This window comes from Takifugu rubripes, chromosome 5 (assembly GCF_901000725.2).
Source record: "Takifugu rubripes chromosome 5, fTakRub1.2, whole genome shotgun sequence".
Classification (NCBI taxonomy): Eukaryota; Metazoa; Chordata; class Actinopteri; order Tetraodontiformes; family Tetraodontidae; genus Takifugu; species Takifugu rubripes.
In genome coordinates, this window is record NC_042289.1 from 14,064,659 (window position 1) to 14,085,749 (window position 21,091).

General features: G+C 51.9%; 1 protein-coding gene across 1 annotated transcript; it reads left to right on the forward strand.

The window, feature by feature from the left end:
- The first annotated feature begins 607 nt into the window (after positions 1–607).
- Positions 608–14,900, forward strand: LOC115249956 (syntaxin-1B-like). Its single transcript, XM_029836676.1, is given in 11 exon segments — positions 608–1,073; positions 10,450–10,524; positions 10,873–10,972; positions 12,150–12,224; positions 12,655–12,728; positions 12,800–12,865; positions 12,867–12,909; positions 12,988–13,061; positions 13,882–14,019; positions 14,111–14,221; positions 14,394–14,900. Coding segments are annotated over 11 exon segments (867 nt in total). The 5' UTR covers positions 608–1,043; the 3' UTR covers positions 14,475–14,900.
- The last annotated feature ends 6,191 nt before the right edge of the window (positions 14,901–21,091 follow it).

Genomic DNA, 21,091 nt, shown 5'->3' on the forward strand with positions numbered 1-21,091 from the left:
ACTGTAGTACTACTGTAGTACTACTGCACAACAGTAGTACTGCAGTACTGCAGTAATACTACTGTAGTACTACAACACTGTACCACAGTAGTACTACTGCAGTACTACTGTAGTAGTACTGCAGTAGTACTACAGTAGTACTGCAGTAGTACTACAGTAGTACTAAAGAGAACTTTACACAGAATTCGGAGAGAACAGAAGGGGGTGCCAGGCGGAGGGGGAGGGGCAGGTAGACATGGAGGGATTTGACGCATGCGCACACTCTACATTCCCTCCGCATCGACCCCCTCCTTTTCTGCAGCATCAGTACCACACGCCTCCCTCCCTCCCTCTATTTCTCCCCCTCCTCTCTCCCCCTCTCTCCCTTTCTCCCTCTCTCTATTTCTCCCCCTCCTCTCCTCTCCCTCTCTCTCTCTCTCTCCCTCCCTCCCTCCCTCTCTCTCTCCCTCCCTCTCTCTCCCTCCCTCCCTCTCTCTATTTCTCCCCCTCCTCTCCTCTCCCTCTCCCTCTCTCTCTCCCTCTCTCCCCTCCCCCCCGCCCCCCCCCTCTCTCCCCCTCCTCTCCTCTCCCTCCCTCTCTCCCCCTCCCTCCCCCCCCTCCCCCCTCCCTCCCTCTCTCTGTTCAGCTGCCGCGTCGCCGCTTCTGCCGCTGCTGCTCTTTGCGCGCTGCGGGGCCACACTGCGACCGCATCGAGGAGGAGGAAAAGCTGCGGAGCGACGGGGGGGTTCATCCGGAGCAGGAGCAGCGGAGAGGTATCACGTAAATCCAAAGGCGATCCGGGAGACCAGGTTAAGACGCCAAAATCCCCCCTTCTTTTAAAAAGGAGGCATCTGAAGGCGGAGTCGCGTCGCACCGCGCGGTTCCTCCCTCCATCTCAGTCTCCACTGTTCCGGAGGATTGAAGAGGAGCAGCACCAAGAAGGGGATCTGACCGGAGAGGCTCGAACCGACACGGCGCTGGAAAACCCTCAACCCCCCCTCCCCGAGGACCAGGACCAGGACCGATTCTCCGTGTATTAGCAGGCGGCTCGGCGCGGCGACACCATGAAGGACCGCACGGCGGAACTGCGAAGCGTAAGAATTTTTTTATTATTTCATCCACCCCCCACCCCCCAACACCGCCACCCCCGTTTCCAACCGTCGCCGCAGCTTCACGGCCTCGCCGCCTGCCCTCAATTGGTGCGGTGCGATGCGGTGCGGTGCGGTGCGGTGCGGTGGGCGCTGCAGCGGGTTGGTGGGGGCTCGAACAGCGAAGCGGAGGTGCTGATGATTGTCTGAGTGTGTGAGGAGGGGGGCACCGGCTGGAGGTCATGCTCACCGCCCGGACCTTCATTTTGTGCTGCAGCTTGTGCGGCGGCTTTAGACGCAGAGGCCCCGCAAGCGTTTTTTAAAGAACGCATGCGACGCTGCGATGGGAATCGGGCACGGCTGAAATAAAAACCCCACTCCCGTCCATGCTAATGTGGCCGTGCGTGTCCATGCATGCGTGGAAGGATGACCTGATGGAGGAGGGGAAGAGGAGGAGGAGGAGGGCCGCGGACCAAATGCAGTGATTTTCTTCTCCTCCTATAGGCCGCATCCTGCAGCCACGCGCCTCCTCCCTGAACGAGTCTGTGAGCGTGGGGGCATCAGTCCCGATCAGGTCTATGTGCGCGCGCGCGCGCGCGTATTTCGGCTTGTGATATTGATACGCGGAATGAATGAAACGGGCGGCAGGTGAGGCGGAGCGGCCTTCTGGGGGGGGGGGCAGTTTGGCTCTGATGTAAAAACAGATGATCAATAATTAGGACAGGTGTGTGTGTGTGTGCGTGTGTGTGTGTGTGTGTGAGAGAGAGAGAGACTGTGTGTGTGTGTGAGAGAGAGAGTGTGTGTGTGAGAGAGAGGGTGTGTGTGTGAGAGAGAGGGTGTGTGTGAGAGAGAGAGTGTGTGTCAGAGAGAAAGAGTGTGTGTGTGAGAGAGTGTGTGTGAGAGAGAGAGACTGTGTGTGTGTGAGAGAGAGAGACTATGTGAGAAAGAGAGAGTGTGTGTGTGAGAGAGAGGGTGTGTGAGAGAGAAAGAGTGTGTGTGTGAGAGAGTGTGTGTCAGAGAGAGAGAGTGTGTGTGAGAGAGAGAGAAGGTGTGTGTGTGAGAGAGTGTGTCAGAGAGAGAGAGTGTGTGTGAGAGAGAGAGACAAGGTGTGTGTGAGAGAGTGTGTGTGAGAGAGAGAGAGAGAGAGTGTGTGTGAGAGAGAGAGAGAGTGTGTGTGAGAGAGAGAGTGTGTGTGTGAGAGAGAGAGTGTGTGAGAGAGTGTGTGTGAGAGTGTGTGTGAGAGAGAGAGAGGCTATGTTGAGTCTTTCGTTCGGTTCTTTTCCCTCCACGTGACATCATCTAAGATCAGAGGTGAATTAACGATTAGATGATTTATGAATCAGCTGATTTCCACGTTGAGCTGAAAGTGATTAAATGAGAACAGGAAGTGACATCAGTGATGACACAGAAATGATTGGAGGAAGGGATCAGTGAGGAGCGACAAACATGAAAGACTTCTCTTTCATCTGCAGTCTGTTAGAGGTGGTTGGAGACATGGCTCCGCCCACTCTGCCTTCTGTCCATAAAGAGGAGCGTGCGCTGGCGTGCGCTGGCGTGCACGGAGGAGTGATTGATGTGTTTGCATCAGCTGCTGGTCCAGAGGAACACCAATGTTCTGAGGCCCGTTGATGCTCCTGGTTGAGGGTTTAGAACCTTTAGAGGAACCTGCTGGATCACTGAAGGTGGCCTTTGAGCTTTATGTAATAGTCTACAGCTCAGTGACATCACGGCTGGCTCCTCCCCCTCCTCGCTGCGGCGCCAAGGCCGCTAACAGCTCCCGGCGAAGCTCCCGCAGGATGATGACACGCTGACTGGAAAGAAGTCTGACACGGAGGCGAGCGCCGCGTGGTGAGTTCAGGGACGGCTCGTTAACCTGAACACTGGACTGAAGCAGGAATCAGAGACGATGAGAAAGTTTCCTGACGGCAGGAAGTTCACCTGGAAACGCTTCGTCATGCTCTCTGCCGCCGTCGCCGCCTTTGACCAAGATGGCTGACAGTTTCTGGTGGTATAGAGAACTCTGAAGACCTGTGCTGGTGCTGGTGCTGGTGTTGGTGTTGGTGTTGGTCCTGGTGCTGGTCCTGGTGCTGGTGCTGGTGCTGGTGTTGGTGTTGGTCCTGGTGCTGGTCCTGGTGCTGGTACTGGTGCTGGTGCTGGTGTTGGTCCTGGTGCTGGTCCTGGTGCTGGTCCTTAATAATATCATGATACAGCATGACTCATCCTAGACTGGTTCGTTAGCATTAGCATTAGCTCATGCCACATGCTATAAGGAACAATTGTTGAACACTCACCTAATACTTCCTATTTAGGACTGAAAGAGGTGATCATGTGACTGAAAGAGGTGATCATGTGACTGAAAGAGGTGCATGTTTGTGTGTGAAGCATGAGGGGACAATGTTGCGTGACTGCTGGTTGGTTTTGGCCTCCTGGAGGGACCAGGTGTGTGTTTGTTTCCCTTTATTTACCCTCAGACCTCTCTCTCACACACACACACTCACACACACACACACTCTCACACTCACACACACACACTCACACTCACACACTCACACACTCACACTCACACACTCACACACACACACTCACACACACACGCCTGCAGCTGCAACGCTTCCTCTGTCACAGTTCACTCAGAACTGATTTGCTCAAGGGCACCTTGATACCAGCAGCTGGATACATTCATATGAACGTTCCACCAACCTGCAGAACACTTCCTGACATCCTCAGGACATCCAGAAAAAGATGGCAGCCATTTGGGTTGGTCATTGAGTTAGCATCTGTTAGTTAGCTTTAATCAGATCCTGTAACAGCTAGTAGCAGTTAGCAGTGATCCTAAAGCAGGAGCGCAAATAAACAGAAACATGTTTTAGATGCTACCTTCTACCACCAGAAAGAAGGTCTATGGATCCTAAACCTCGATCCAATTCGTGTTTACCTGTGGTTCACCTGTGGCTCAATGGGCTCGCCTGTGGCTCGCCTGTGGTTCACCTGTGGTTCACCTGTGGCTCGCCTGTGGTTCACCTGTGGCTCGCCTGTGGCTCGCCTGTGGTTCACCTGTGGCTCAATGGGCTCGCCTGTGGCTCGCCTGTGGCTCGCCTGTGGTTCACCTGTGGCTCGCCTGTGGCTCGCCTGTGGTTCACCTGTGGTTCACCTGTGGCTCAATGGGCTCGCCTGTGGTTCACCTGTGGTTCACCTGTGGTTCACCTGTGGCCCACCTGTGGCTCACCTGTGGCTCACCTGTGGCTCACCTGTGGTCCGTAGGCCGGATGGTGATGACTGCATCAGCTATGGTAGAGAGCAAGAGGTCGTCAGCGTGACCCAGTTTAGCCTTCAGCTAGTGAAACCAACCACCCAACAACTAGCTTTGATCCTCAGTGCACGGTCCGGTTCCACCTCTGCTTTACACACTAAAAACACAAATAATGTTGTAAATATTAGCGTCCGGAACCAGAGTCAACTGGACCTGCTGAAGAAACAAGTGAAACCAGAAACATTCTGAGCCACAGAAGCTACACGTTTAATGCTAATGCTATCTGTGTGCATATCTGTGCTGTGATTGTGTGTGTGTGTGTGTGTGTGTGCGTGTGTGTGTGTGCGTGTGTGTGTGCGTGTGTGTGTGTGTGTGTGTGTGTGTGTGTGTGTGTGTGTGTGCCACTGGCCCTCTTTCAGCCAAGTCAAGGACGTAGCCTGGTTGCTGCAGGCGCTCTGGAGGTCACTTTCACTTCCTGTCTCTGCAGCTTCATGACAGCCAGTTTTCCTTTCTGCTTTGCTGAAGGCTCGTTGGTGTTTCTGGGTGTCGTCTGATGGTTTCCAGGGTGTCAGGTGTGAGACCGTTGCTTCAGCCGTGCAGTCAGAATACACGTTTGTGTGGTGAGAATGTCTGGACTCTTCGCCATCCTGCGGCCCCAAAAGAAAACCTTAGGGAATATTTAGAGTGAAATCATCTCCAATGATTCAACATTACATTTCTTAAATCCACTAAGATCCCACAGTTTCAGGCCTGGTACTCACAGCAGCATGAAAACCAACACACACACACAGATGATCTGTGATTGGAAGATGATGCTGATGTCATGCTGATGTCATGCTGATGTCATGCTTTGACAGGAAGCATGTGGGCTCACACTCAGGAAGTCTTGATGATGTCAGGTCCATGCTGAGTTTGAGAAAACTGGAAAAATCCAGTTTTTAAATTAAGGGTATAATGGAAGCTGTGGTTGTTAGATGCTGGCATCATTAGTTTTAAAGACTACAATACCCACAAGTCTCAGCTGCAGATAAGCAGAGCAACGGGGTCAGAGAGACTGTTCTCCCTACCTGAGCAGGTGAGTGGTAGGAGACAACCAGCAGAGGAGAAAACGACGGAGCCGTCACACTTGGCCTCGAGGGGCCTGATGGGGTGGATTCGGGATCCACTGGGTCCAGACTTGTCGACTGGAGCTAATTCTGGATCAGGACTCGGACTCGCCATCTTTAAGGAGGAAAAGAAAAGGAAGGCTTGAGACGATGAAGTGCATCATCTAAAAATAGAATCTGTCACATGTGAGACACATCAGATGTGTGTCGCATCTCCTGCAGCCAAGATGGTACAATGAGGAGCATGCTGGGATCTCTGGGGAGCAGGAAGTGGATCCAGGCCAGCTGAGCATTTCAGGAAAGCAGCCCTGATTCAGTCGTTCATCTTCTCTCTTTGGTCTGTTCATTCTGTTTCTGTTGACTTCTACTGGGGTTCTTCTCTGCAGGACCTCTCAGGTTCTGTCAGGCTGGATGGAGATGGTGGTGGACAGACATTTTCAGGTGTGTCCAGAGATGCTGATCAAGAGAAGCTGCAGAACGTTCAATCGGGGGTCATGGAAGCAGAAAAGGGGCTTCAGCTGCCCTCATGACCCTGGGTTAGAACCCTAACCCAGGGTCATGAGGGAGGGAGGAAAGGAGGGAAGGAAGGTGTGAGTGAGTGAGTGAGTGAGGGGGGAGGGAGGGAGGGAGGGAGGGAGTGAAGAAAGGAGTGACATAGTTAGGGAAGGAGGGAGTAAGGAGTGAGGGAAGGACCAACATAAAATTACCGTATTTTCACGACTATAAGGCGCACCTAAACACTGAGATTTTCTCAAAAATCGACGGTGCGCCTTATAATATGGAGCGCCTTGTGTGTGGACTGAGTTCCAAAATTTGCTGTGCGCCTTTGGTGGGTGCACTACGGTAAACGCTCCGCCCATCAATTAGCGGCACACCTACGCGTAAGGATCCCCTAAAATGGCGCCGGTCAAGCGAGACGCGTATGAATGAGGCTTACTTTAAACTGCAGGCCATCGAATATATCCTAACCCCAACCCTAACCCTAACCAGGAGAGGATGGCCATCTTCCCTAACCCTAACCAGGAGAGGGCGGCCATCTTCCCTAACCCTAACCCTAACCAGGAGAGGGCGGCCATCTTCCCTAACCCTAACCAGGAGAGGGCGGCCATCTTCCCTAACCCTAACCCTAACCAGGAGAGGGTGGCCATCTTCCCTAACCCTAACCAGGAGAGGGCGGCCACCTTCCCTAACCCTAACCAGGAGAGGGCGGCCATCTTCCCTAACCCTAACCAGGAGAGGGTGGCCATCTTCCCTAACCCTAACCAGGAGAGGGCGGCCACCTTCCCTAACCCTAACCCTAACCAGGAGAGGGCGGCCATCTTCCCTAACCCTAACCAGGAGAGGGCGGCCACCTTCCCTAACCCTAACCAGGAGAGGGCGGCCATCTTCCCTAACCCTAACCAGGAGAGGGAGGGGAGTGAAGAAAGGAGTGACATAGTTAGGGAAGGAGGGAGTAAGGAGTGAGGGAAGGACCAACATAAAATTACCGTATTTTCACGACTATAAGGCGCACCTAAACACTGAGATTTTCTCAAAAATCGACGGTGCGCCTTATAATATGGAGCGCCTTGTGTGTGGACTGAGTTCCAAAATCTGCTGTGCGCCTTTGGTGGGTGCACTACGGTAAACGTTCCGCCCATCAATTAGCGGCACACCTACGCGTAAGGATCCCCTAAAATGGCGCCGGTCAAGCGAGACGCGTATGAATGAGGCTTACTTTAAACTGCAGGCCATCGAATATATCCTAACCCCAACCCTAACCCTAACCAGGAGAGGATGGCCATCTTCCCTAACCCTAACCAGGAGAGGGCGGCCATCTTCCCTAACCCTAACCCTAACCAGGAGAGGGCGGCCATCTTCCCTAACCCTAACCAGGAGAGGGCGGCCATCTTCCCTAACCCTAACCCTAACCAGGAGAGGGCGGCCATCTTCCGCACCTACTGCCGCGACAAGATAACCGCGCCCAGCCACATCACCAACATGGATGAGATCCCTCTGACTTTTAACATCCCTTTGACCCACAAAGTGGAGAAAAAGGGACCGGCACGGTGGCGATACGCACAACGGGGCACGCGAACACTCCTTCACAAAGACTATGAGGCAGCGGCGGGCAGGTTATGCCACCATATGCGGGTGGATTGTAGACGCCTGGGCTATGATACCGTCTTCATGTATTGGAAGAGTTTTAACAAAATCAATGCTGAACCGGAACCGGTCGGTGAGTCCGATTCAGATGATTAAGAAGAGGAATTCGGGATGTTGGACATTGAAATAGTGCAGCTGTTTAATTCAGATACAGAAGATGAAAACTTTGATGGTTTTGTGGCGGAAGAATGAATATTTTGTTCAATAAATGTGTCGAAACTCACTGTTTTACTTCCGTTGTCATTTTTTACTGTATGTTTCAGCATGCGCCTAATAATACGGTGCGCCTTATGTATGTTTTAAATACAGAAATAGCACCCATTACTGAGACTGCGCCTTTTAATACAGTGTGACTTATGGTCGTGAAAATACGGTATGGCTAAAATCTAAATCGCTGATATTGGATGCTGGATATATGGAGGCAAACATGTGATGATGATGGTGATGATGATGGTGATTATGATGGTGATTATGATGATGGTGGTGATGATGATGATGATGATGATGATGATGATGGTGATTATGATGGTGATTATGGTGGTGATTATGATGATGGTGGTGATGATGGTGATTATGATGATGGTGGTGATGATGATGGTGGTGATGATGATGGTGATTATGATGATGATGATGATGGTGATTATGATGATGGTGGTGATGATGATGATGGTGGTGATGATGATGGTGATTATGATGATGGTGGTGATGATGATGGTGATGATGATGGTGATTATGATGATGGTGGTGATGATGATGATGATGATGGTGGTGATGATGATGGTGATTATGATGATGGTGGTGATGATGATGATGGTGGTGGTGGTGGTGGTGATGAAGATGATGATGGTGGTGATGAAGATGATAGTGATGGTGGTGGTGATGGTGATGATGATGATGATGGTGATGATGATGATGGTGGTGATGATGATGGTGGTGGTGATGATGAGGGTGGTGGTGATGATGATGGTGATGATGATGGTGATGGTGATGATGGTGGTGATGATGATGGTGATGGTGATGATGGTGATGATGATGAGGGTGGTGGTGATGATGATGGTGATGGTGATGATGGTGATGATGATGATGGTGGTGGTGATGATGATGGTGATGGTGATGATGATGGTGGTGGTGATGGTGGTGGTGGTGGTGGTGGTGATGGTGGTGGTGGTGATGATGATGATGGTGGTGATGATGATGATGGTGATGATGGTGGTGATGATGATGATGGTGGTGATGATGATGGTGATGATGATGATGAGGGTGGTGGTGATGATGATGGTGATGATGATGGTGATGGTGATGATGGTGATGATGATGAGGGTGGTGGTGATGATGATGGTGATGGGTGATGATGGTGATGATGATGATGGTGGTGGTGATGATGATGGTGATGGTGATGATGATGGTGGTGGTGATGGTGGTGGTGGTGGTGGTGGTGATGGTGGTGGTGGTGATGATGATGATGGTGGTGGTGATGATGATGGTGATGGTGATGATGATGGTGGTGGTGATGGTGGTGGTGGTGGTGGTGGTGATGGTGGTGGTGGTGATGATGATGATGGTGATGATGATGATGGTGATGATGGTGGCAGTTTCAGCTGTGTGATGAAGAGCATTCCTGTGTGCAGCAGCTGCTCTCCCCTCCCCCAATTCACTGTCTCCCTCTATCTTCATCACCTACCATCCCCCTCTCTGCTCTTCATCTGCTCCTCTTCCTCCTCTCGTGCCACAGGCTGCTCTTCACTCATCCACACTAATCACGCTAATTTGCTCATCAACACGCGTGTTCACATGTGTGATGTCAGCAGCGATGGCTTAGAGCTCCGCCCCCTCTGACCTGCTGACCTTCTTTCTCTTCTGAGTCGTGAAGTTACTCATCTGAGACTTGATCCACAATCTCAGCAGTCGACTTTGTAGCTTCATTCAGCAGCAGGAATCAAATTTGATTCTATTATATGATGAAGAAATTAGAACCTGGAGGAAGGTTAGCGAACATCACAGCACCACAGCGCTACGGCACCACAGCGCTACGGCACCACAGCGCTACGGCACCACAGCGCTACAGGATCACAGCGCTACGGTATCACAGCGCTACGGTATCACAGCGCTACGGCACCACAGCGCTACAGTATCACAGCGCTACGGCACCACAGCGCTACAGGATCACAGCGCTACGGCATCACAGCGCTACGGTATCACAGCGCTACGGCACCACAGCGCTACAGGATCACAGCGCTACGGTATCACAGCGCTACGGTATCACAGCGCTACGGCACCACAGCGCTACGGCATCACAGCGCTACGGCATCACAGCGCTACGGCACCACAGCGCTACGGCACCACAGCGCTACGGCACCACAGCGCTACGGCACCACAGCGCTACAGGATCACAGCGCTACGGTATCACAGCGCTACGGTATCACAGCGCTACGGCACCACAGCGCTACGGCACCACAGCGCTATGGCACCACAGCGCTACGGTATCACAGCGCTACGGCACCACAGCGCTACGGCACCACAGCGCTACGGCACCACAGCGCTACGGCACCACAGCGCTACGGCATCACAGCGCTACAGGATCACAGCGCTACGGCATCACAGCGCTACGGCACCACAGCGCTACAGGATCACAGCGCTACGGCATCACAGCGCTACGGTATCACAGCGCTACGGTATCACAGCGCTACGGCACTACAGCGCTACGGCACCACAGCGCTACGGCACCACAGCGCTACGGCACCACAGCGCTACGGCACCACAGCGCTACGGCGCGGTGATACCTCCCAGTTCAGGTTGTTGTGCTGCTCAGGTCCTGTTTGGACCTTCAGCTCCCCGCGGCATCGTCTGTGTCACATGTGTGACGGACTTCCTGTGTCTGCAGGCTAAGGACAGCGACGATGACGAGGAGGTGGTGCAGGTTGATCGCGACCACTTCATGGACGAGTTTTTCGAACAGGTGAGACCCGCCAGGTAACCCCCAGGCTAACATTTCTGAGGTGTGAGTACACCCAATGAAGTGATCTGATTGGTCAGAAATGTAAGGTGGGCGTGTTTAAACTTTTTAAGCAGAACTTTGCTAATAACTGAAATATTTTATGGGATATTTTTGGACAGCTGAGCGCCGTTGTGTCCCGCAGCGACGTCTTTAGCAGCCATGTGGACACGCTGCTCTACAGAGCTGCTAACTTAGCTTTGATAGCACGTCCTGACGTGACCTCAGAGGCCGAACATACAGCTAATTTTAGCATGCTAATGCAACTACGATGATCTAGAATCTCGTGTGTGTGTCTGTGTGTGTGTGGAGGTTGAAGAAATCAGAGGATGTATAGAAAAGCTGTCCGAGGACGTGGAGAAGGTGAAGAAGCAGCACAGCGCCATCCTGGCTGCACCCAACCCTGATGAAAGTAAGCTCCTCCCACTTGGCTCCTAGCGCACGCACCTCAGTTCCATCAGAAACATTCTTTTATTTTCTTTACGTTTTAGCTTCGCGTACGTGTCTGACTGTGACGATAAGATGCTAACAGCTACCACAACTCAGAATGTTTATAAAGTATTGATGAAGTCGGAGGAAGTTGGCTTTGGTTAATAATGGCGTCTGTGTTAGCAGCCGTTAGCGCCTGAGTGAGCGCCCGACTCAGCATGACTCAGCGTTAGCAATGCTACAGTGCTGCTAAATGTCAGTGGCTCCCACAGATGGAAAGTCACATGGTTCCATTTGTGTCACTAAATGCAGATTCAGAGGCAGTTTGATTCTAGAAAGTTGATGCGATTAAAGTTAAAAGCAACTAAATGTGACATTCAGGCACCATGTTTGATTTCTGCATGATGATTTTTCTCCTTTTCGTTTTAATTTCTCCTCTTTTTCTCTCATCCATCCCTTCATTTGTCCCGCATGCTCCTGCTCCTCCTGCCGTTGGTCATCGGGTTGAAGGTTAAAATCCTCCGAGGACGCCGTCCGAGCTAAAAAAATCATGAGGGATATTAAAGCTTTTATTGTGACACATACAGGAACTGTGCATCACCTGCCTGCAGCCGCGCTCAGGTGAGAGGAGGGAAAATCCACACAGTGCGTTTCCATGGAAACCTAAATCAGACCATACGCTCAATAAGTTACGCAACCAGACTTTCTGTCTACAAAGCTTACAGTCGTCTAACTATGGGCGGAGCCACACCCCCCCGGCGAGCTAGCACCACAGCTAACCCATTAGCAGGCTCGCTCGGTTCTCAACGGTTGTGGGGAAACGTAGCGCGTGTGCACATCACACAGGCTAGCTCGCCGTGCACGTGTTCTCCCAACCCATCTGTCTGGGGGTGCTGGTCCGGCCCCGTTCCACCACTCTGGACCCGTTCTAGTCCGGCTACGGCTCCACGTGCACTGATGTAGCCGGACCACGTCGTGACCCTAAACAATAACGTTGATCATCACCAGGAGGCTCGGTAACACAGCAGACCCTGAAGACGAGCACTTCCTGTTACAGTCACACACACGAAGACCTGGAGTTGTGAGGACCGTGTTGAGCTGAAGCCTTCTTGGTGTTTCTTCTTCTTCTTCTTCTTCTTCTTCTTCTTCTTCTTCTGCAGAGACCAAACAGGAGCTGGAGGACCTCACCGCCGACATCAAGAAGACAGCCAATAAAGTTCGCTCAAAATTAAAAGGTCGGTGCTTCATGAGCGTTTAGCAGCTCTGCAGACAAACAGGAAACGTTTAATAACCTACTACGACATCACTTCCTGTGGGGCAGAAGCCTTTAGATCACTTTACATCAGCTTGTCTGGTTTTATTCACTTTAAATCTCTTTAAACTCTTTTATTACCTCTATCGGAGCGGCCCCTCGCTCATATTTCCTCTCATTTTCTGATGTCCTGCTGCTGCTCACGGTTAGCATTAGCTTTGACAGTAATGAGGCTAATGTTGTGAGCTAGCATCAAAGCTGTCTTAGTATCAGTCTGTGTGCAACAAAAAAAAAACAAGGATCATGCAAAGGGAGTTTTAGCAACATATGCTGTTAGCCAAGGTAGCGACACAGCTAACTGTAGTTCAACTGTAACTGTGTGTGTGTGTGTGTGTGTGTGTGTGTGTGTGCAGCGATCGAGCAGAGTATTGAACAAGAGGAAGGTCTCAACAGATCATCAGCAGACCTCAGGATCCGAAAGACTCAGGTGAGACAGGTCACATGACCTGAGCTGAGGATGCGGACGTGTCCCGACTGAACACGTGTGTGTCGCTTCAGCACTCGACGCTGTCGCGTAAGTTTGTGGAGGTGATGACCGAGTACAACACCACGCAGTCCAAGTACCCGCGACCGCTGCAAGGACCGCATCCAGAGGCAGCTGGAGATCAGTGAGTCGGCGCCGCGTCCCGCCGGGCCGTGCACGCGCGTGGCGCCGAGCTTCATGTGTTCCTGTCTTGTGTCTGCAGCTGGGAGAACCACCACCAACGAGGAGCTGGAGGACATGCTGGAGAGCGGCAAACTGGCCATTTTCACTGATGATGTAAGCGCTGCGCCTGATCAGACTCACGGTGGCGAGCGTCGACCCGAGCCGCCGCCAGGTGCACTGATACATCCAGTGAACACGGCCGTTGTCACATGACACCCGACACAGAACGGGTGAAGGTTTGAGAGCTTTTATTCTGAAGGAACCACCTCATGTTCAGTTCCTTCATGCTAAAAGCTCCAATGAGACGCAGGTCACATGACCAGAGTCATGCTTGGCTTGGATTACAGCTAGTGCTACAGTTAGCACAGGTAAGTTAGCTAGAGCAGGCTAACTCAATCAAGGAGGAGAGGAGAGGACATGAGAGGAGAGGAGGGAAGGAGAGGAGAGGAGAGGAGAGGAGAGGAGAGGAGAGGAGAGGAGAGGAGAGGAGAGGAGGGGAGGGGAGGGGAGGGGAGGAAGGTTTTAAGTCTGATCTTAAAGTAGCGATGGAGTCAGCCTCCCGTACCTGGACAGGGAGCTGGTTCCATAGCAGGGGGGGCCTGGACAGGGAGCTGGTTCCATAGCAGGGGGGCCTGGTAGCTAAATGCTCGGCCCCCCATTCTACTCCTAGAGACTCTGGGAACCACAAGTAGACCAGCATTCTGAGAGCGGAGCGGTCTATTGGGCTGGTCAGGTGTCACTAGCTCCTCCAGGTAGGATGGAGCTAGGCCTCTGAGGACCTGGTAGGTCAGGAGGAGGGTTCTAGATTTAAGGGGCAGCCAGGGAACACGTTCTTCTTCTCTTTGATCTCTTTGTAATCGGCGTTTTCCTTTGAATGCTCAGGAAGGTGCCTGTGTTTGTGTTGCTATGGAGACTGACTGGAGACTCTCTGCAGATCAAGATGGACTCTCAGATGACCAAACAGGCTCTGAACGAGATCGAGACCCGACACACCGAGATCATCAAGTTGGAAAACAGCATCCGCGAGCCGCACGACATGTTCGTGGACATGGCCATGCTGGTGGAGAGCCAGGTGAGGGGCGGGGGCTTCTGCCCGCCTGCGGCGCGGCGTGGTGCGCCGCCCTAACCCTGACCCTGACCCGGGGCCTGTTCTGTGTTCCCAGGGAGAGATGATTGACAGAATCGAGTACAACGTGGAGCACTCCGTGGACTACGTGGAGCGCGCCGTGTCCGACACCAAGAAGGCCGTCAAGTACCAGAGTCAGGCCCGCAAGGTGAGCCGGACCACGTCTCCCACAATGCACCGCTCTAGCCACCGTGGAATTCTGGGACTTTGATGACGACGTCTCTGCATTCGCCATGGCAACAGCATGCTGCTAACCTTAGCGCAGGTGCTAACTGAGCTAGCGGGTCTCTGATGGCTTCTTTGTCTTTGTCCTCCTGCAGAAGAAAATCATGATCATCATCTGCTGCGTCATCCTGGGCGTGGTCCTGGCGTCCACCATCGGCGGCACACTGGGCTTATAAACACTGTGTCGCTATGACAACCAACGCTGACCAACCGTCTGACCGCCAGCAGAGAAACGAAAACACCAATGACAAAAACACACAACTAAACACACAAAACTTGAAACGTCAATGCAAGACAGACAACCAATCAGCTAGGACGAGAAATTAACCAATCCCAGATCAGAGATGCCGCAGGGTTGGGCGGGGCATGAAAAAAACGCAAAACCCCAAAACGCCATCACATAATCGCAGACACACACGCATAAAAACACCTCCGATGATGACAAGTCAAAGTTCTGCACATGAAGAAGCAACATTTCGGTTAGCCGGCGCCATTTCCTGTTTGCTTGTTTGCTTGTTTTGCGATGCTCTGGGCGGCGGCGGCGGCCACCGGGTGGTCGTTCCGCAGGAGCGGCGTTCCAGTTCTGCCTGTTTGCATCTTTCTAAACTCATCCAGAAGTTTCTGGAACGCCGCCCTGCAGGACAATCACCTTGGCTGTGGCCACGCCCCTTTGTTTAGTTACCTGTCTGTCTAATTAGCTTCGACCTGCCGGCTGATTGGTTGAAAAAAGTGGGTTGCGAAGTGGCAGGTGTCCCGTATCCAACCAAAGAGCGGGGGGAGGGGCCTTTGGTTCTGCATTAATTGGCCGTAAAATGAGGACCTGGGGAAAGGGGGAGGGGTGGAAATGAGGGTGGGAGGAGCCGGGCAGTCAAACTATGCAGCTTAGAAAAGAGGAGGACAACTTGCCCCGCCTCCTCCACCCGAGAGCCAATGAGGACGGACGTCAGCGCAGCAGGTTGTAGAAACAACAGTCGTTCTTCTAAAGGAAGGAAGGAGAAAAAGATTTAAAGGAGGAAGCGGAAGTTTGGGAGCGTTCCGCTAAAATCGCTACTTTTTAACAGGGAACGTTTGTTGCTTTGTCGTTTCCGTGAAGCTTCTGTTTTAGTGACGTGACCCCAGATCGATGACCTTTCCTCCAGCCACTTCCTGTCATGTGTTCGGGATGTTGAAGTGATGTCGGATTCACGTGGTGCTACTCAGCAGTAGAGCCTTCACGGTCCGCCAACATACACGCTCTGACCTCCGTCATACCCGTTAGCATGCTGTTAGCTCGTGTTCCTTTGCGATGGTTCTGCTCTTAGAGTTTTCTTTCCATTTAAAGACACGTTCCTGGTTTCCAGCAACCTCGTCGGCTTCAGAGTAAGTCAGAAGTTGCTCTTGAGAGAGTTACGTGGTTCTGGAGAGGATGCGTCTCGTCACTGCGCCATATTAACCAAACAATGGAGGAGGCCATGTGACCCCTCCAGACGAGGCTGGTGCGTCACGTCGCGTTCCTCGTGTGGTCGGAAGCACGTACGAGCCTGACGTGGAGACGTGAGCTGAACACTCGTAGATTCGACACCAAAGGTCTTTGAGGCGCTGTGATACGGAGCTCCTGGACTCTGTTGAGGCCTACAGCCCGAACCCAGACCTGCAGCAGGAACCACCGCCCTCGTGTTCCTGGGAGGCCTCAGAATCTGTGCAGACCAGCGTTAAAGCAATAAAGTTTCAGACGTGAGCTAGCCAAATTAGCGACATTAGCTGCAGCAACGCTCAAAGCCGAGTAGATTTAAAACTGGGTTGCTATGTAAATGTTTTCCCTGGCACCATAGTTGTTAGCATCGTTAGCTGTTGTGCTAGAGGAAATAAAGGGAGCGCTTCAGGTCAGCAAACTTCAAACTCGTCGTCTTTGTGCTCTGTCGCCTGTTAGCAACGCCACCAGCCCGGTGCTCATTCTGGTTCCATTACTTTAGCCACGCCCCTCACGGACATTTGGTTTGGTTCCGGATGCTAATATCCGCTAATAAAGCTAAACATAGACAAAAAGATGAGAAGCAAACATGTGGTTAAAAGAGAGGGCAGAGGTTAGGTCTGCCCCGCCCTCTTACCCAGCTGACCCCGCCCATCCCAGTGTTGTTGTGCAACTTCAATAATAATCGTAATAGTAATACTGACGATACAGCGAGGCATGTGACAGTGTGGAGTTTGCATGATGGTGTTTATGACCCCGCCCTTTCATTAACCAGCGCCTCTTTGGTTAGCTAACAGTTTCTTTATCACGTTAACGTTGGTTTTAATCACGTACTCGTGGGTTGATATGTTTTCTATGTGTCTGTGACCTCTGACCCCACCCCCCCAAGTCATTTGATGCTTTTTATTTGTGTTTGATTGGAGTGAAATGTTCAACCAGCAGGCTAACATTCGTTGGCGTGTGTTGTGCAGCATGACCCCCCGACATTGGTGCATGAACGTGTGTTTGTTAATGTTAAAGTAACACAAAGTGACGGCGCCCAAACCGTCCAATCAGCTTGTCTTCAAAATTACTTTTTAAACGTGTGACAGAAGGAAATTTTATCACTGTTAATATATTTACCAGAGTTCAGACCAAAGCTTTTGTTTGCCCCGCCCCCAACCTCCCCATCCCCAACCCAGGTGTTCTCAAACGTCTGCCGCTAATATCAGAGCACAACGCGAGTCGAGTTTACAGTAAGATGTTACATGTTAGGCTAGAATAGCAGAGAGACACGCCCCGCCCACCACCAGCCCCGCCCACCACCACCCCCGCCCACACGTCTGCAGCAACAAACTGGTCACCTGTGCGTTTGCAGTCCAAATGTTGTGAACATGTGATCATCTGTAAAATGTTAGCAGTGGTGTTTGCGCTACGGGACGTTCTAGCTGGTCCAGTACGAACGTTTGTTCTTGTTGGAGGAGGAAGAAGTAAAGAAGTGCTAGCTAGTGCTCTGGACGCAACAGAACCAAACATGACTCACCTATAGAAACAGCTAACTCTCGTTAGCATTGGGAGGAAGTTCCTATTCGGGTTAGCTCAGCTGCTAAATTCTGGATTACGTTTTATTCGCGTCACATTGTTACGTTTCACAACATAAACGCTGCATTTGTGTGTGCGTGAACGCGGCTCGCTGTTGTCGGGGCGGGACACGCGTGACAGTTGGCCGTTAGCCGTTAGCCGTTAGCCCAAGCGTCTGTCTTTCCAACCTTTGCCTCCACAGGCGCCCGCGTGTCCTCCGTCCTGGGACCCGAAGTGGTTCTGCGTCCGCCAACATCGGTCCCACGTTCTGCCTCTGTGACGATTGTTGTTGCTGACGTGTCTTCTGCTCATGTACGATAGTGTTTCTGTCCCCATCAGTGTTGTCTCCCCTCGTGGGGGGTGGGTGCGTGGAGGAGGAGGCGTGGCCACGCCCACCCCCGTAGAAAAGACACTCGAAGGTCAAGTTTGACTGATCCTGATGTAAACGAGCCTGATCCAACCCGAGAGACCAACGAGATCAAACACGCAAAAAAGGTGTGAGGATCCGCCGCAGCGACTTGAAGACGTGCGCCTGCGTCGCCATCAGCAGCAGTTCTGTTCTCATCCGTAACCGTAGTAACCTTGAATGCTCAACAACAGAAACGGGATTCTTGTGTTCTGTAATTATTGTAAATACGTTCAGAGAAAAGCGACTTGCATGTCTATGTAGAAATCTACTATTTATTCCTGTCAAAGTTGACACGCAGCCTGACCTCTGTCCCGCCTTTTATCCACAAGCCCCTCCCCCAAACAGAGCCTCTGCCCTCCCATCACATCAGCTGTGGTGGCCGCCGGCCTCTCTTACCCATCATGCACTGCTGGGTCCTGCTCCAAAGAGCAGCCATCTCCTCCTTCCATTACTCTTGTTGCAGAGGCTCCGCCCACACGGCCTCCTCTGACCAAAGTGCTTCCCTCCATAATTGGACCCGCCCCCAGAGCTCAGCTTTTGGTGGCGGGTTTCCATCACGCCCGCCATCGTGCCCGCCCATGAAATTCTCTCCGTGAGTTGTGGTGAGCGCTTTAGAAACGGCCCGTTAGCACTAAATCACAAAGATAACGTTTCCAAAAACGGCGAAGAAAGCGACGCACGTTTTCAGCTGGTGCGGTTCAGCGTGCGCTCTGCCCTCCTGATGTTTCTTCAGACGCCACCAAAGTCTTTCCGTCATTACGGCTGCTTCCTGTCAGCTCCACGACCTCCTGGAGGAGGCCTTAACCTCGGTTTCTCCGAACCAGAACCAGAACTTGAAACTTGGCGGCATTGACGAACCCCAGCGGTGGCTCCTCCCAGCGGAGGCTCCTCCCAGGGGCGGTTCCTCCAGCGGTGGCTCCTCCCAGGGGCGGTTCCTCCCAGCAGAGGCTCCTCCCAGGGGCGGTTCCTCCCAGCGGTGTCTCCTCCCAGTGGTGGCTCCTCCCAGGGGCGGTTCCTTCCCCAGCGGTGGCTCCTCCCAGGGGCGGTTCCTCTCAGCTGGGGCTCCTCCCAGGGGCGGTTCCCTCCCAGCGGAGGCTCCTCCCAGCGGAGGCCCCGACTGCCGCCCAGGTTTCGGACTCGGTCTCTCGCCCCACGCAGGCCTGTCGCAACAAAGTGTGCAATATACGCAGAAAACGCGCTCGCTAAGACCTCCCCGCAGTAAGCCACGCCCCCGGCGGACAGAGTTGCCGCTTTAATGCAACTTTTGACTGGAAATGCAACTTGTGTCCCGTTTTTTTGTGTGTGTGTGTACGTGTGCGTAGCGTAACGTAAAGCGATCTGTCCCCCCCCCCTCCTCCCCCACTCTTGTACTGCTGTTGGCTGTTCTGTTTAGTTCATGTGATGTGCAGTATTCCCCGCCCCCCTTCCCCTCCTGCCCCGCCCCCATGCCCCCATGGATCTTTAAGATGACAACTCTATGCAGATGCTGTCTTTTATAAGTGTGTCAAAGTTTTAATTTACCATAAAAGGTTGAAAACAAACCCTGACAGACATGTTGAAAAGAAAACTCGAATAAAGAAAAGGATTGTTCAGTGTACTCGTGCTCCTCCTCCTCTTCTTCCTCGACGCTAAAGGTGTGATGCATCATGGGAAGTGGGCAGCGCAGGGGCCTCGCGTCAGCTTTTGATGGGGTTTTCTGAAATCAAAGACATCAAGGTGATGGTGCGTTCAGTTTTGCTGGGAAAAACAGACGTCCCAGCAAACGTGACCTGGACGAAGGACGAGCCGCCGAGACGCAGGACGTCAAACAATCGTTCCAGTGATGCCGGAAAAACGGGTTTAGCTCCAGCTGATCAATATCTAACTGATAGAAGACGAAGGAGGCGGAGCGTCCGCCTTCTGCTGACGCCGCCCACTTGGGGCGTCAAGGCCCACAAGGGAATAAACCCCCAGAAACACAACAGGAAGTGGTGGGGAGACACCACACACACCCACACACACACACACCACACACACACACAGGGATCAGTGGCTAGCATGGTGTTAAGAGCAACCAAACTGACCACAGGTGAACGTCTGGCATCTCGCTGCTGGCTGAACTGTAAGATAACACCATCATCTTCATCATCATCACCACCACCATCATCATCACCACCACCTTCATCATCAATCATCACCACCACCATCATCATCACCACCACCTTCATCATCATCCCACCACATCATCATCACCACCATCTTCATCATCACCACCACCTTCATATCATCCACCACCACCATCATCATCATCACCACCACTCATCATCACCACCACCTCATCATCACACCACCATCATCATCACCACCATCATCATCACCACACCTTCATCACATCATCATCACCACCATCTTCATCATCACCACCATCTTCATCATCACCACCTTCATCATCTTCATCACCACCACCATCATATCACCACTTCCTGTTCCTGAAAACACGGGAAACCTTCGTTATAAACTGGCTTTGATCTACTGAGCAACCAATCAGGACGGCCTCCTGACACAAGCTCCTCCCACTGCTCAGTTTTCACTCAGAAAAGTTAATTTCTTTTTTTCAGTCTGTTAAATAAACAAAAACATCGGAATAAAAGTTCTTACAGCAAATTCAGGAGCCACAAACCAAACTGTGATTTTTTAATTTCATTAAATAAAAATATTTCTAAAAACCACACTTAAAATGTGAACATTTAGTGTCAGTTTTCATTTAAAAGTATATTTTTCTTCTGCTTAGAAGCTTTTTTCAAAAGGTTTCATCCATCAAAGGTTGAAGAAGAAGAAAAGCTCATAAAGGAGCGTCTGAAGAGGTTCTGAAGAGGTCCGGGACCTTCCTGGTCGCCACATTTCAACAGAAGCAAAACCTAATTCAGGACTTCTGTGAGAAACAGAGAGGCTAACGTTAGCACGTTTCTGATATCAAAGCTAATGCTAGCCATTAGCGCCACCAGGGATGACGCAACTTTAAAATCAGAAAACCAGCGCAGCAGAACTTGTTGAAGGTGGTTTCCTCCACTTCTGGACCCGAGGAGAAGCGAGGAGAGCTCAGCCCGCATCACGCTTTGTGGGCGGGGCCTGTGTTGAGGCCTGTGATTGGCTGGAGGAGTCAGAACACTGAGTTTGGTTTTGAGCTATTTATTTTCAGTACTCAGCAGTAAAGGTTATAGAATATGGACAAGTTCTTCTGTTAAGAAACAAATTATCAAAACATGGTTTATAAAAGTGGAGAGTATGCGTTACACACGTGGAGACGAGTTAAAGGAAACACGGTTACACTTCCTGCTACGACTACGTGACACACAGGCGGAGATGTTCAGCTTCTCTGGGTCTCAGCAGCACGT